Raw genomic sequence first — 15,967 nt, 5'->3', positions numbered from 1 at the left:
GTACTTCCATATGAATTTGAGAACTAGCTTGTCAATATCTATCCAAAAATTTTTTTAAAAATCCTGCTGGGATTCTGATGGAGATTTCAATGAATATATAGATCAGTTTGGACAGAAATGATATTCTAATAATATTAAGTATTCCAGCCCAAGAATATGGTTTAACTCTTTTATTTATTCAGGTCTTTACTCTCAGCAATGTTTTATAGTTTTAGAATATAGTCTTGCACATGGTATAGTCACTATTTTAAAATTTTAACTAATTTTTTTAAAATCACCAATTATTTTTTCCTAGTATGTAGTACCCTGAAGTCTTGTTAAAATCACTTATTAGTTCTAACTTTTTTGTAGTATCCATTAGATTTTCTATATGTCATCTTTAAATAAACATAATTTTACTTCTTCCTTACTAGTATGATGTCATCCTTCCTGTGGCTGCAGATTTCTCTGCAGATCTCAGGGGTTCTTTCTTTGCAGCTTTCATCTCTCTGGTGCTCTGTCCTGAGAACTCGATGATCTTTGTCTCCCTGGACTCTCATCAACAAAGGGAGTCTACTAGGCTCCATCTGGGTTCCCCCTTCCTGCATCATGGACTCTTTTTTCCTGAACTGATCATCAGCTACTATCAATTAATAATATTAAATAGCTAGATACTTTCCCCCTTGAGTATTAAACATACTAATCATACCATTTTGCAGAACTGCTCTGATAAAGTAAAAGTAACACGTATGCAGAGGTTTCAAAAGCAAGTTTACCATTTATCAAAATTAGCATGTTAAGTACAAAAACTACTTGTGTCTGCTTCAGTAAGACTTTACAGAAGTATATTTTTTAAATATTGTAAGGTCTTACTATATACAACTTCATTGATGAAAACTAAGAATATTTTTCTAACTGCATATGTACTTTATGAGGAAAATTACTGTCAGATGCAGAAGATATCCTAAGTCACAGATCACAAAACAAGTTAATTCAACATAATTAGATCCACATATTTGATTTTTTTTCTTGCCTGATGAAAGTGCCCTCAGAATCCTTGGAAGATTCCAGAAGGACATGATTTTAAAATACTCAAAGACAGATAGATCACTTGCCATACAGATTTCAACATCGGTGTTAAATTTTATATATCATTTCAAAATTACTTTCAGTAGAAGTTTATAAAAATTAATTTTATGGTCATTAATTGAGTTTCCTTAGATCTTGATGTTTGATGTTTAAAATTTCCAGTCTCCTAAATTACAGGGTGTGAAATAGAACAACATAATTTTAATAATGTCTATTTGGTTTTCCTACCTGTTAAACAGGAATAGCATTGTCACTAGCAAACATGATTACCTACAAACGTTTGTCCATGTGCAGGGCACTGTTCTACAGATGAGAGACACCAAGAAGCTTAAGCAAGATCTCTATTTCCGGTTGGATGTAAAGGTAAATTAAGTGACAAATAATTCTAATGCAAAAGAGGTATCAAAAATAGGTGTAAATTTTTTTTAAAGGTGTGGGTGCTTAAAATAATTCTAGTAGATTGTAGCTGAGGTACAGCATATCAGTAAGTAGGGAGGGCAGGACAGGGATTAAAAAACCAGAATTAAGAAATAAAATGTGCCCTGTATTGTACAACACAGGGAATATACCCAGTATTTTTAGTAACTATAAATGGAACATAATCTTCAAAAATTGTGAATCACTGTGTTGTAACATATAATATTGTACATCAACCATACTTCAACGAAAAAAAATTTTTTAAAAAGAAATAAAATGTGCCCAGCAGCATGTAGAAATAGTAAATCTTTACCTAAAATGCTCACCTAATTAAAAACTTCCATGCAAAAGAAGCAAAAACAAATGGTTACTAAATAAGAGTAAGCAAGTTCATTGTACCAGAAAGTTAAGGACAATGTCAAAGAATAATGGAGATAGGTCAAAAGTACATAGATGTCAAGCTAATAGGCTCCAACTGGTCAAATCTGGGATATTTTGAGTATTAAAATAATTATTGAATGACTATAACTCATTTAATAAAGAATCTATTCAATCAAATGATATATGTAAATAAAAGAAGTAATACAAAGCTTGATGAGGAATGGGATATTTACATAGTTTTAACTGACTTCCCTTAACCCGCTATCCGCCCAGGGCACAGCATAGAGGCAGCAGACTAAAATGTCCTTCTCCCAATCTTCCCCTGAAAGAAGTACATTTGCGTACTTTAAAGACCACTGCCAGCTTCCTATCAGTCTGCATCTAGGTGCTGAGACACACACCACATTAACAAAATGAAATATGATCATCCCAATAGATGCAGAAAAAACATTTGACACAATTCAACATCCATTCATAATAAAAACTCAATAACGTGGGTATAGAGAGAATGTATCTCAACATAATAAAGGCCATATATGACAAGCCCACACCTAACATCATACTCAATGGTGAAAAGCTGAAAGTTTTTGTTTTAAGATGTGGAGCAAGACAAGGGTGCCCATTTGTGATTCTTTTATTAAACACAGTACTGGAAGTACTAGCCAGAGCGCTTAGGCAAGAAAAAAATAAACAAATAAAAGGCATTCAAACTGGAATGGAAGAAATAAAACTGTCTCTATTTGAAGATGACATGATCTTATATATACAAAAACCCTAAACACTACACCAAAAAACTGATAAAACTAATAAACAAATTCAGTAAAACTACAGGATACAAAATCAGTTCTGGTTCTTCACACTAATAACAAACTATCACAAAGAGAAATTAAGAAAGTAATCCCATTTACAATTGCATCAAAAAGAATAAAATACGTAGGAAAATTTAACCAATGAGGTAAAAGACCTGCACACTGCAAACTATAAGACATTGATGAAACAAACTGAAGACACAAATAAATGAAAAAATAATCCATGCTCATGAATTAGAAGAGTACTGTTAAAATGTCCATACTACCCAAAGCAATCTACAGATCCAATGCAATCTCTATCAAAATTCAAATGGCATTTTTCACAGAACTAGAACAAAAAATCCTAAAATTTGTAGGAACTACCAAAGACCCCAAATAACAAAAGTGATCATGACAAAGAAGAACAAAGTTGGAAGCATCAAGTTTCTTGATTTCAAACTATATTATAAAGCTAAAGTAATAAAATCATCATGGTATTGGGGTAAAAACAGAAGCTAGCAGTACAGCAAAATAAGAAAGTAAAAAAAAGGAGGTATTATTAACAAAGAAAAGACTACAACTATCACTTGCATAGGTATACATTGTTTTAGAGTTCTGACCTAATGTAACAAGAAAAATAAAATTGAAAACAGTCAAAAGTTATCATAATTGTCAGAAAGTATGTTCTACTTATAAAATCCAAGAAAATGGTACAGAAGAAGTATTGGGTCTTACAGTAGAGTCTAGCAAAGCAGGAAGATACAAATTACAAATCTAATACAAAACAATCTATAGTTTATGATACCTCAGCATTAAATAACATTGGATGCAAAAATTCTACATTTAATGATGTGAATTCTAACTGTATTAAAATGTAATTTCAATGCAATCCAAATAAAAAACTTCAAAATATTCTTTATATAACTCAATAGGGTTACTCTAAAATGCATTTCAATGAGAAAATGCCAAAGAATAGCTGGGAAAGTTTTTGAAAATGAACAATAAATCTGCTAAAGTAAGTAAAACAGCATAAAGTTGGTAGAAGGTACTGATTTATTTTTACTTTCTATTTGAGGAATTTTTTTGTTTTTTGGCCACGCTGCACAACTTATGGAAACTTAGTTCCCCAACCAGGAATCGAACCCAATCCCCCCGTGGTGAAAGTGCTGAGTCCTAACTACTGGACCGCCAGGGAATTCCCTAGAAGAATTTCCTGATATACACTAAGTGCAGAGATTGCTTTAATGAACCACCAATATCAGCATCACCCAGCTTTGCATATTGTGTTCAATCTATCTCTTAGTTTGTTTTGTTTTACCGGAATATTCAAAGGCAAACTAGAGATATCATATCATATCGTTTCAACAATAACTACTTCAGCATGACTTCAGGTTATATGCCTAACAGATTAGGGCTTTAAAAAAAAAAGTAACACAATTACAGACCCAGCAAAATAAACTGGTTAAAATCATGTAACTCCCAGTTCAAGGTCAATTTTCTCTGTCTCAAAAATGTCTTTTTTATACCTTGTTTAAATCAGCCTCTAAACAAAGTTCACATATTGAATTTAGTTGGTAAATTGATATGTCTTTTAAGACTCTTGTAATCAATATAACCACATCCCTACTTGTCATGTATTTGTTCTTTTATCTAACCAACACTCCCTTATGTCTAGATTATTTTAAAGCAAATTCCACACTCTTGTATGAATCACAAAAAAATAAGGATATTAAATTCCTTAATGGTATCTACTAAGCCAAATGTTCAAATCTCACCATTTGTATGAAAAATGTATTTTCATACTTGATTTGTATGAAACAGGATTCAAACAAGGTCCACACCTTCTACTTAGATATTATTCTCTAAAATTACTTCTAAGCCCTGCCACACAGCCTGGTTTTTGTAATGAACTTCCCACATTTTAGATTTCACTAGTTGCACTCTCATGGTATTTAACTTGTCCCTCTATCTATGTATTTTGTTTAATGTGCTAATTAACAAAATTAATTAGCCGGTTTGCAAGGCAGAAATAGAGACACAGATGTAGAGAATGAACGTATGGACACCAAGGGGAGAAAGTGGGATGGGGTGGTGGTGGGATGAATTGGGAGATTGGGATTGACATATATACACTAATATGTACCAAATAGATAACTAATAAGAACCTGCTGTATAAATAAATAAATAAATTTTTTTTAAGAAGTGCTCATTGTATCTAGTGGCTGAATTAAATTCAGGTTTAATTTCATAGATGATGTCGTATACATCCTAATTACATCATATTGGGAAGCACATGATATAGGTAGGACTGATCCACATTGCTAACATTAAGACTCATTAGCCAAAACCACAGAGATGTTTGTTGCCTAGGTACATTGTTTCATTAGAAATAGCAACACAGTGATTCTTATATTTCTACGTTTTTTAAAAACTGAGGTACAACTGACAGTGACATTAGTTTCAGGTGCATACCATAATGTATATATTATAAAATGACGAACAAAATAAGTCTAATTTCCAACATCTTTTATTCTGAAATGCTTCAATAAGGAAAAACCTTCCCTCATCAACTACTTGGTCATCTTATTAAATTGATACAAGAAAGGCAGGGTACTTTCTCTTTAATTATCAATTTTTAGAATAATGAGTTTGCAAACAAGCAACATACAGTAATGTCCAATACCTTGTTTTTAAGTATCATTATAAATCATGGGTTTATATATATTAAAGATGTTTCATTCTATTATAGAAAATTTAATGCAAAGTCATGAAAAACAACATTTTAGACTACTGGGAAAGAATGGACTAGTCAATAAATGTTGCTGGGTCAATGAGCTATCTTTCAGAATAAACTATATACAGAAGTGTACTGGTATATGCATACCCACAGGCTCTGTGAAAGAGTATTTGGGATTTAAGGCTATTAAAAAACATCTCAGTATCTACCAAGTGATACTAAGAGTATTAAATACATGTAATACACTCGGCATGGTGCTTAATTCAAATGCTCATTAAATTATATATATGGATGTGTGTGTATGCGTGTGCGTGCGCATGCACGCGCATGCATATGTGAGCAGTGATGTGCTAGTAAATGTTAAAAACTGGCTCCCTAAAGAAAAAACAGCCCTGATTTTTAGTGTTGCTGATTTCCATTGTGTAACCACTCCTAACGTGGATGATTTCAATCTACCAATATAATGTCACTACATCCAGAACTGGGGCTAGATGTGCATAACTGATCCTCACTAGCAACTGTGAGCTGGCTCCAGCATACCACTGAATATTATGCATATAAGTTATATACATTATAAGACTCGATTATTTTCTGGTATATGTGAATATGTATGTATTTACATGTATGTGTGTGTGTATGTATGCATGTATAGAATCAAAATGCCTAGGAGAAGGTCTGGAGAGATGGCTATCATATGGATGACAGCGTTTCCTCTGAGGCTAGAAATGGTATTATGGTAGGGGGAGAAGGATAAATGGAACTTCTGTCTTATCAACATTCATTGAATTGTTTACCTACTGCTTATATATTTACTGGATCAAAATAGGATAGAAACTCTTAATTATCTGACCCAGTCCAAAGAACAATATGAACTCACTAACGTTAACGTTAAGCTCCTACATGATACAAATAACCAGCTGGATTAGATGTCGTATTACACAAAGAAAACATCTTCTGAAAAATATAAAACTTACTTTGGCTTCAGTTTCTCCCCTGTGAAGAGTATACAGATGATGGACAGCACTTTGTGATGAGGACCAAGGATGAGTCAAAATTTGGAAGACATGGAAGTCATGGCCAAGGGTATCTGTCGTGACTAGAAGCATTCCTAAAGGACACACCAAAAAAGGGTAAAAATATAAGCCATTATGTATGTGGATGAAATATTTTCACAAAGCATTAATCATGATTTAAAATATTACCAAAGGGAAAAAAATGACCAAATATATAAGAAACTTCCCAAAATAAAAAAATTAAAATGCAGGGTCTTTTTCCCACGGGAATACAAAACCTAGCACCACATCAGTATACAAGCATAGTGACATACTACATATCCAGGTTTTGTGATGTTCTCATATAACTGGTAGAGAAAAGTTTAAATGCCTGAATTTACAGAGTTCACAAGCATTTTCAGATAGCAAATCTGATAACAAAGAATGCAAAAGACTTTCCTCCATGGAATTAAACCCACTTCCACTTTTTCCATTTCTCAAAACCTGAATTATAAGTTCCAATTTATCTACTACTACAACTAGTAATATCCTACTCAATTCACCAGTTTAAAACTTGTTTCTACTCTAGCATAATATTTACCTAAATTCCCAACAGTGTCTTTCACAAAGCAAATTTTGATGAGATGTCATAGCTAAGAATTCTGTGCCCAACACAAGGTCACAAAAATTTTGTTTTCCTGTCCAATTTCTCAGTTTTGTATTTAACCTTTAGGTCTATCATCCATTTTGCGTTAATTTTTGTATAAAGTGTGAGGTATAAGACAAATTAAATTTTTTGCAAATAATGTCCAATTGTTTCAGCAGGATTACTTGAAGAGACTATTCTTTATCCATTAAATGTTTAATCTACTCTAAATCCACTGTCAACATGCCAAAGATCAACTGGCTATATTTGTGTAGTTCTTTTTCCGGAAGTTCTACTCTGTTGCATTGATTTCTATGTTTATACTTTCATTAATACCACACTTTCTTAATTTACGGTAACTTTGAGGGAAACTTTGAAATCAAGTAAAGCAAGTCCTCGTTTTCTGACCTTTTTCCAGATTGTTTTAGCTATTCCAATTCCTTTGCCTTTCCAAACACCGATTCAGCTTTTTGATATCTACAATGGCGATAATGGACATCTTAACAATATTGATTTTTCTGATATATGAACACCTCATATTTCTCTAATTTTTAAAAAATTTATTTTATTTATTTTTGGCTGTGTTGGGTCTTTGTTGCTGTGCATGGGCTTTCTCTAGTTGTGGCAAGCAGGAGCCACTCTTCGTTGAGCCACTTCTCATTGCAGTGGCTTCTCTTGTTACAGAGCACGGGCTCTAGGCATGTAAGCTTCAGTAGTTGTGGCATGTGGGTTCAGTAGTTGTGGCTCGCAGGCTCTAGAACGCAGGCTCAGTAGTTGTGGTGCACGGGCTTCATTGCTCCATGGCATGTGGGATCTTCCCAGACCAGGACTCGAACCCATGTCCCCTGCATTGGCAGGCGAATTCTTAACCACTGCACCACCAGGGAAGCCCCAGCACCTCATTTTCTTGATATGTGTGTTCTCTGACTTTTTTTTTTCTTGTTCAGCACATTGATTACAAATATATTTTCTTAGAGCTACTATAAATGGTACTCTATTTCAATTATCAATTTTTCCTTGTTAGTATATAGAGATATAATTGACATTTATATATACATGTGTGCATACCTATATAGTCTGCCAATTCTAGAAGTTTTTATGTAGATTACATGGAATTTTCTTTCCAAACATATAGTATGTGAATAGACATAGTTTGATTTTTTTCCTTTCCAAACCGTACTCCTTTTTTTTCTTTTTCTTGACTTACTACATTTGCTGAGGTAAACAGGAATGGTGAGAAGCAATATTCATGCCTTGTTTCATATTTTAGGAGAAAGTATTCAATCTTTAAGTATGATGCCAGCTGTAGATTTTTTGTAAATGCCCTGTATCAAGTTAAGGACATTCCTTTCTACTTGTAATTTGTCGAGAGTTTTAAATAATGAACAGATGTCAAATTTTTCTAATGCTTTTCTGCACCTATGAGATGATTACCTGGTTTTTCTTCTTTGGTCAATTAATATGGTAACTTTTAATAATGAAAAGTTATCAAATGTGGAACAATCTTGCATTCCTGGGATAAACTCCACTTGGTCAAAATCCTTTATTATATGCTGCTGCATTGAATTAGCTAAAATTTTGTTGAAGATTTTCGTGACTGTGTTCCTGAGGGATATTGATTTGTAGTTTTCTTTTCTAATAATGTGTTCGTCTATTTCTGGTATCAGGGTAAAGCTGGTCTTGTTGCAGAATGTTCCTTTAATTTTCTAGAAGAAATACTTAAATAAATTTCCAGTAGAATTTGCCAGTAAAACTATTTGGGCCTTTGTGTGTGTGTGTGAAGATTTTTAGGTATTTATAATAATTTAATTTCTCTTTAATTTAAATTTTGTTAATGTAAAATGTAATTTTTCTTCTTGGAGGAATTACTCTCTATAACTCAAGGATACCGTCTGTAGGGTCTTTAGCACACTTTTTCATTCACGATAACCGAAAATTTGTGTCCTTTCTCTTCTTTTCTTGACAGTCTAACTAGATCTTTTCAATGAAACCATTTTGGTGTCATTGGTTTTCTCTTTTCCATTTCACTGATTTCTCTTATCTTCCTCCTTTTGCTATAAAGACCTTCTACTACTATATCCTTCATTTTACTTGCTTTAGTTATATTTCCTCTTTCTTTTTTCAAGTTTCTTAAGGTTGAAGCTTAGATTACTGTGTCAGGAAGATATGTTTTTTAGTTTCCAAATGTTTGGGTATCTTCCAGGTATCATTCATATATTGATTTCTAGTTTAATTCCATTACGACAAGAAATTAGTTTTATGTCTCAGAATGATATATCTTGGTAACTGTTCAATGTACACTTGAACACCTGGTGTGTCTTATCAGTGTCAATTTAATTTAATTGATAGTGTTATTTGGATCTTCAACATCCTTACTTATTGATTGTCTGCTTTCGTGTTCTATTACTGCGTAGAAGTCAACATCTCCAAGCATAATCATAAATATGCTTTTTTCCCAGTTATATAAGCTCCCTAAATACCAGACCTTTTTTTTTTTAATATAAATTTACTTATTTATTTATTTATGGCTGTGTTGGGTCTTTGTTGCTGAGCGCAGGCTTTCTCTAGTTGCAGTGAGCGGGGGCTACTCTTGGTTGTGGTGCGTGGGCTTCTCATCGTGGTGGCTTCTCTTGTTGTGGAGCACTAGGCTCTAGGCATGCAGGCTTCAGTAGTTGTGGCACGTGGGCTCAGTAGTTGTGGCTCGTGGGCTCTAGAGCACAGGCTCAGTAGTTGTGGCGCACAGGCTTAGTTGCTCCGCGGCACGTGGGATCTTCCCGGACCAGGGCTCAAACCTGTGTCCCCTGCATTGGCAGGCAGATTCTTAACCACTGTGCCACCAGGGAAGCCCCAGACCTACTTTTTTTTAAGTCCATACACACTTAGGATTATTATGAGTTCTTGGTGAATTACCTCTTTTATCATCATGTCCCATTTTAACCCTAATATTTCCCTTGTTCCAAAGTAAACTTTTTCTGATATTGATATCACCACTTCTGTTTTGCTTTGATTGGTATATGCATGGTATACACTTTTTTATTATTTTGCTTTCACAATCAATATATTATAAAATGACTGTGTTTTGGACAATCATCGGGATCTAGTTCTGGGGTTTTTTATTCCAATCTCAGACTTTTAATTGCTGTTTGTACATCATTCACATTTAGTGTGACTTATGGGTAGGGTTGAATTTACATCTATCATTTTGTTATTTTTTTATTGTACCCTTTTTTCTGATTATACCCTTGGGTTTCTTTCCTTTTTTTAAAATTTTTGTTTTATATTGGAGTACTGTTGATTCACAATGTTGTGTTAGTTTCAGGTGTACAGCAAAGTCATTCAGTTATACCTATACATGTATCTATTCTTTTTCAAGTTATTTTCCCATTTAAGTTATTACTGAATATCTAGCAGAGTTCCCTGTGCAATATATAGGTCCTTGTTGGTTATATATTTTAAGTTGTACCCTTGTTTTTGTTTATTTATCTGCTCTTGCTTCCTTCCCATTTTTGGATAATTTCACTGTTTTTCATATCCAATTTTAATTTGTCTATTGGTTTTTACTAGTTGTTCCAGAGATTATAATACACATATTTAAATTTGTGTGTGTTTGTTAATATTTTGTCCAGAATTTTTATTTGTTTTCTGTGGGAAACAGAAGCAGAATCATATTTTTTAATTCCTAAAACTTTTCTTTGCTGAAAGAAAAGATTATGAAAGAATATTAAGCACCTGTGGAAAGATAAAATAGGCATTTATATGGGAAGATGAAGTATATTTGAGTTTGCTATTTATTGGCTAATATAAGGTATAGCTCTAGTCATTACATTAGATTAAAACATAGCAATATTAGATGACAGTGTCTTGGCTATTTCCAAGAGAATACATTTGAGATGATGAAAGTGTCATTTATTGAGATCTCCTTCAAATCTCTAACATTTTATATAACACTGCCACCCACTCTATGCCTAGCTATCATCATGAGGTCACTGACATACTTAATATTCTTTCCATATTGTTGTTGTTATTCAAACAATAAATTTCTAAGATGGGACATGTTCTTTCTTGTGGACAGTATTTGACTCCTACTTTTTGCTTAGTTATGGTAAGTTTGTATTATCACAATTCTACTTCTATGTTCCAATTCCACATTCCCACAAAATTATTTTCTGCATATGACAAACAATTCAGTGGAAACATTCTAACAGCAAATGTGATGAACTTATATTTATATATTACTCATCTACTGAACATAAACTTCACTTGGTTTCTTTTATTAGCATATCAATATTTTACTCATAATTAGCATTCAAATAGTAGTCCCTATTAAGCAAATCAAAACTATTATTGTTTTGCATATGAAAAATCATGACAGATGGAAACTTTTCAACGTACTCCTAGTTTTTCAAACTGACATCAATATCTGTTTGGTTTCTAATATGCAAAACAAACTGAAATTTTTAGAGAATTAGTCCTTTGAAAATTTATCCTTATTATTGTCTGTGTATCCTGTCTGAAAAGTTTTCTTTTTCCACTTCTCCATGCAAATGTGGCTTCTATAATCCAACAATGAGCTCACTTTTTTGACAAAACTTTAAAACAATTTTTTTTTAATTTTTAAAAAGTAGAGAGAAAAGGAAGAAATAGCTAGTATAGTACTATACCAATAACATGCTTTCTTTTAATTAATAATTTCCTCTTTTGCACATCTGCTGGGAGAAATGACAAGCTCCTTTTTTCTAGAAAACAAGTTAAAAAGCAGATATACATAAAAGGAAAGACTTGTACAGAGTAGACTGTGGCTTGAGAACTATTTATGCAGCATCAGAAGACTAAACCAGACTCTAGCCTGGCCATAAACTAAACCCACGCCCCAGATGAGGTGCCAAGCCACAAAAAGCATTTGCGTCATCTGGGAATACAAGGAAAAGAAGGACTTCTAATTATAGGGCCTGGAAGCGGAAGCCTAGAGTGATTAGCTGTTTAGGCGCTGCTGTATGTTTATCTGGAAGCTTCCTCTCCTTCACTCTCAGCCTTAAGTTTGATAGATGAGCGTTAGCATTAGAGGGTGGGGACTAAAGCTGCTGATGGTACATGGTGTTCTCCAAAATCTGAGGTAGCTGGAGACTGAACATTAAGGCTTTTGCGGCCTCATAAGAACATAAGTCTTTTCAACTGGGCGTCAGCTGGTTAACCCAAAAGGCAAAATTAAAGAGTAGCAAACCTTGACTGGGCATATGCTATAAAATCTTGGAAACATGAGTAGGGAAGCCTTTTTTGCTATATACTATTTATAACACCTACCTAATTGTACGGTTCTTTATCAAATACACACATATGAACTGGAAGACAAATTACCAGCTATTCACACTCTCTCCAAAAAGAGACATATGCTGGGTCATATAGAAATCTTTACAGGAATTCAGATTATTATCACTCATAAAATAATTGTATGTTTTAGTATTAACTCTTGTGAATTTAATACTTCCCCTTCAATATTTATACAGATGGAAACTTAAAAATTATTAAAGTTTGTAATCTTTAAATGTCCTAACATCTTCATTTAAACAATTATTTTCTTCCTTTCATTTTGCATCATGAAATTGTTAAGCTTCTAAAGACATCTTTGGCCATATCCAATAGGTAAATATTCTAGTATTCATTACTTTCAACAGTTTATTCATCCAACAGACATAGAGGAAAAGTGGTAAATGTCTATGTATATCCTTATTGTTCCAAGTGGCTGGATATATTTCTTGTCACAAGCCAGAATAATTTTTAAACTGTATTAACCTTTATTAATGTGTAATTTATATAAAACACACTCATTTAAAGTGTACAGTTTGATGACTATGACAAGTATGTATACCTCTGCAGCTACTACCATAATCAAGATAGAGAACATGTGAAAAAATTCCCTTGTGTCCACTTGCAGTCCATCCCCTCCCCATTGCCTGGCCCCAGGCTACCACTGATTGGCTTTCTGTCATTATGAATTAATATTGCCTACTTGAGCATTTCATGTAATGGAATCATGTAATATTTTGCTAAACCTATTCACTACAGGTAAGAGTAGTCCGTGCACTTATTTATATTATTGAGTAGTGTTCCATTATATGGATATATGACAATTATATATCCATTAAGCAGTTGATTCTTGTTTTTGGCTGTTGTGGAGATTCAAGTACAAGTCTCTCTGTGGACATATGTTTTCATTTCTATTAGGTGAATATTTAGGAGGGGAATTGCTGGGTCATATGTACACTTAACTGTATAAGAAACTGGGAAAACGTTTTCCCAAAGTGGCTGTATCATCTTACCTTCCCGTGAACTCCATAATTTTGCAACATTTGGTATTGCCACTCTTTTTAAATTTAATCACTTCAGTGAGCACTTGGTGGTTTCTTGTGGTTTACATATGTCATGTTCCTTGGTGATCAGTGATGTTGGGGTGCTAAGTGGCTATTTACATATTTTCTTTTGTGACATGATTGTTCAAATCTTTTGCCCATTTTAAACTGTTTGGTCTTTATTTTATATACATTTAAAGTATATTTATATTACATTATAAAATACATATAAACTTATATATGTGTATATTTATCTCAAATATTTTCTCCCAGTTTATGGCACCCCACTTCATTTGCTTAACCGTATGTATCCCAAAAGGTTTAATGAAGACCAATCTGACGGTTTGGTTTTTTGGCGTCCTATCTAAGAAACCTTCCCCTATCCCTCCTGGCACAATAATATAATCCTTCTGTTTTCTTTTTGAAGGTTTATAGTTTCAGGTTTTAAATTAAGTCTATGATTGATTTTGAGTTAAATTTTTGTGTATGGTGTTAAAGAAAAGTTTATTTTTTCCTAAATGGATATGCCAGCTGCTCTAGCACCATTTGTTGAGAAAACTATGCTATCCCTAACAAATTACGTGACACTTCGGTCTAAACTCAAGTGACCATAAGTGTTTGATCAATTCCTGGATTCTATTCCATCCATCTATGACTATATTTACCCAAAACCATCTTTTCTACATTACTGTAGCTTTATCAAGTAAGTGAGAAATTTAGGTAGTTTCAGTTTTTAAAATTTACTCATCTTTTTCAAGATTGATTTGACTATTTTAGATCCTCTGAATCTCGATATTATTTTAGAATAAGCTTCCGTTGATTATTTTTGGTTTAAACATTCGCTTTTAATAAAGCTAACTATTAGTGAACAATATTAACACAAAACACTCACAGGATATCAAAGCACAACAGTGATAAAACATTTTTATGAAAACATGGTTTTCTACCATAATTGAATTAATGAGTTTTCTCACCATATAATTAATTGTAACATCACAACATAGAAGGTCACTAGGATGGCAAAAATGTAAAATTTTTAGATAAAGCAGTTACCTTGAGAACATTCTTATGTACCAACACAATGCTACCATCCTCAAAGAAAAATTGTATACACAGATACAGATAAACACACACGCACACACACACACACAGCAATACTAAATTAATGTCACAGACAATCATTGCTACAAGTTCATAATAAAATACATTGCGAACTGAGGTTAATAGGATTTTGGTAGACAGATCAGTCTGCTTAGAAGACATATTTTATGTATTAAGCCTGTAAGATATAAATTGAAAGGTAAATTTGGAAATTTAGGAATTTCCAAAGGAATGCCATTTGATGTACTTCACAGATGTATGAAACAGAACTTTAAAATTTTCTGGTTGGAGTTTATGTGTGTCTGTGTGTGTGTGTGTGTGTGTGTGTGTGTGTGTGTTTGTGTGTGTGTGTGTGTGTGTGTGTGTGTAGATATATATATAGTTATAAAATCACCAAGCTATACACTTAAGATTTGTACAATCTGTACCATATAACTACAGTTCAATAAAAATGAAGACGAGCCAAAACAATAACAAGGGTGAGGAAACAAGATAACATTGGTGGTTTTATCTACAGTGAAAGAGAGGGAAAAGACAAAGATGCTAAAGAGAGAAGTTAGAGAGTTAAAACACTAGCCCTATGGGGGAAAAAAAAAACACCAAAAAATAAAGAAAGAACATAGCAGTCACAGAGAGATGTATAAGAAATACAGATACATAGTGAGGAGTCAAGAAAGAGGTCTACAAGTCTCAGATGTTCAGCATGGCCAAATGAGTGGTCAAAGCACCATTATTCATGAATTCCACTGTGTATATATGAAAATATAACAGATTTCATTCAGGGTTCTAACAGGGGAGATCAGAAACGATGTAACACATAATGATTAGATGGAAGATAAAATTTGGTCATCACTTAACACTTTTATTTTGGGTATATTTGCAAACGTAGCAAATATTAGAAAATAGGTCTATATCTACATAGACAAATACAATGGCTTCTTAGCCCATCAAAAAGATATGACTTAAAAAGAAAAAAAAGATATGACTTGAAAAAAAGAGAGACCAATAACAAGAACAATCAAAAACCTCCCATGAAATAATGGAGGTATGGGGTTGAGGGGAGTGAACTTAGTTCATTTTTAATTAAATAATAATTTTATTTTTTCTATGCTATTGGTAAGACTTTGTTAAGATTTATTAATTTTGAATAGACTGCTGCTTTCACGTTTTCCTTCTCTTCCTCCATTCCTGCACCCACTCCCATCCTTTCCCACAATAGGCACCCACCATACTGAATTTAATATATGTCCTTTGAAATATGCTTATCCTTGAAAAATACTTAAACCGTTTTCAGAGTACTGTTCAAAATGTTGAATAAAAAAATATTTAATATATGGCAAGAATACAGACCAATCTGAAAGAGGAAACTGAAACAAGCCTGAAGCTAGGGGAGGGCCAGAGCATTCTAGAAGAGTGGAAAGGAGAAGGGACAACAATATTCAAGTACTTTACTGTTTTAAAGTTGTCCTTTAAAAAGTTTAATTCAACCT

General features: G+C 33.2%; 1 protein-coding gene across 3 annotated transcripts in view; it reads right to left on the bottom strand.

The window, feature by feature from the left end:
* BCAS3 (BCAS3 microtubule associated cell migration factor) overlaps window positions 1-15,967 on the bottom strand; it is a 572,392-nt gene that overhangs the window by 373,193 nt on the left and 183,232 nt on the right. For all 3 annotated transcript variants that reach the window (XM_059997244.1, XM_059997243.1, XM_059997246.1), the window contains exon 14: window positions 6,366-6,499. In XM_059997244.1, the coding sequence (XP_059853227.1) occupies window positions 6,366-6,499 (134 nt within the window). The remainder of the gene's footprint in view (window positions 1-6,365; window positions 6,500-15,967) is intronic.

This window comes from Delphinus delphis, chromosome 19 (genome assembly GCF_949987515.2).
Source record: "Delphinus delphis chromosome 19, mDelDel1.2, whole genome shotgun sequence".
Lineage (NCBI taxonomy): Eukaryota > Metazoa > Chordata > Mammalia > Artiodactyla > Delphinidae > Delphinus > Delphinus delphis.
The sequence above is the reverse complement of the archived record's forward strand: the minus strand, read 5'-3'. Positions and strand labels throughout refer to the sequence as shown.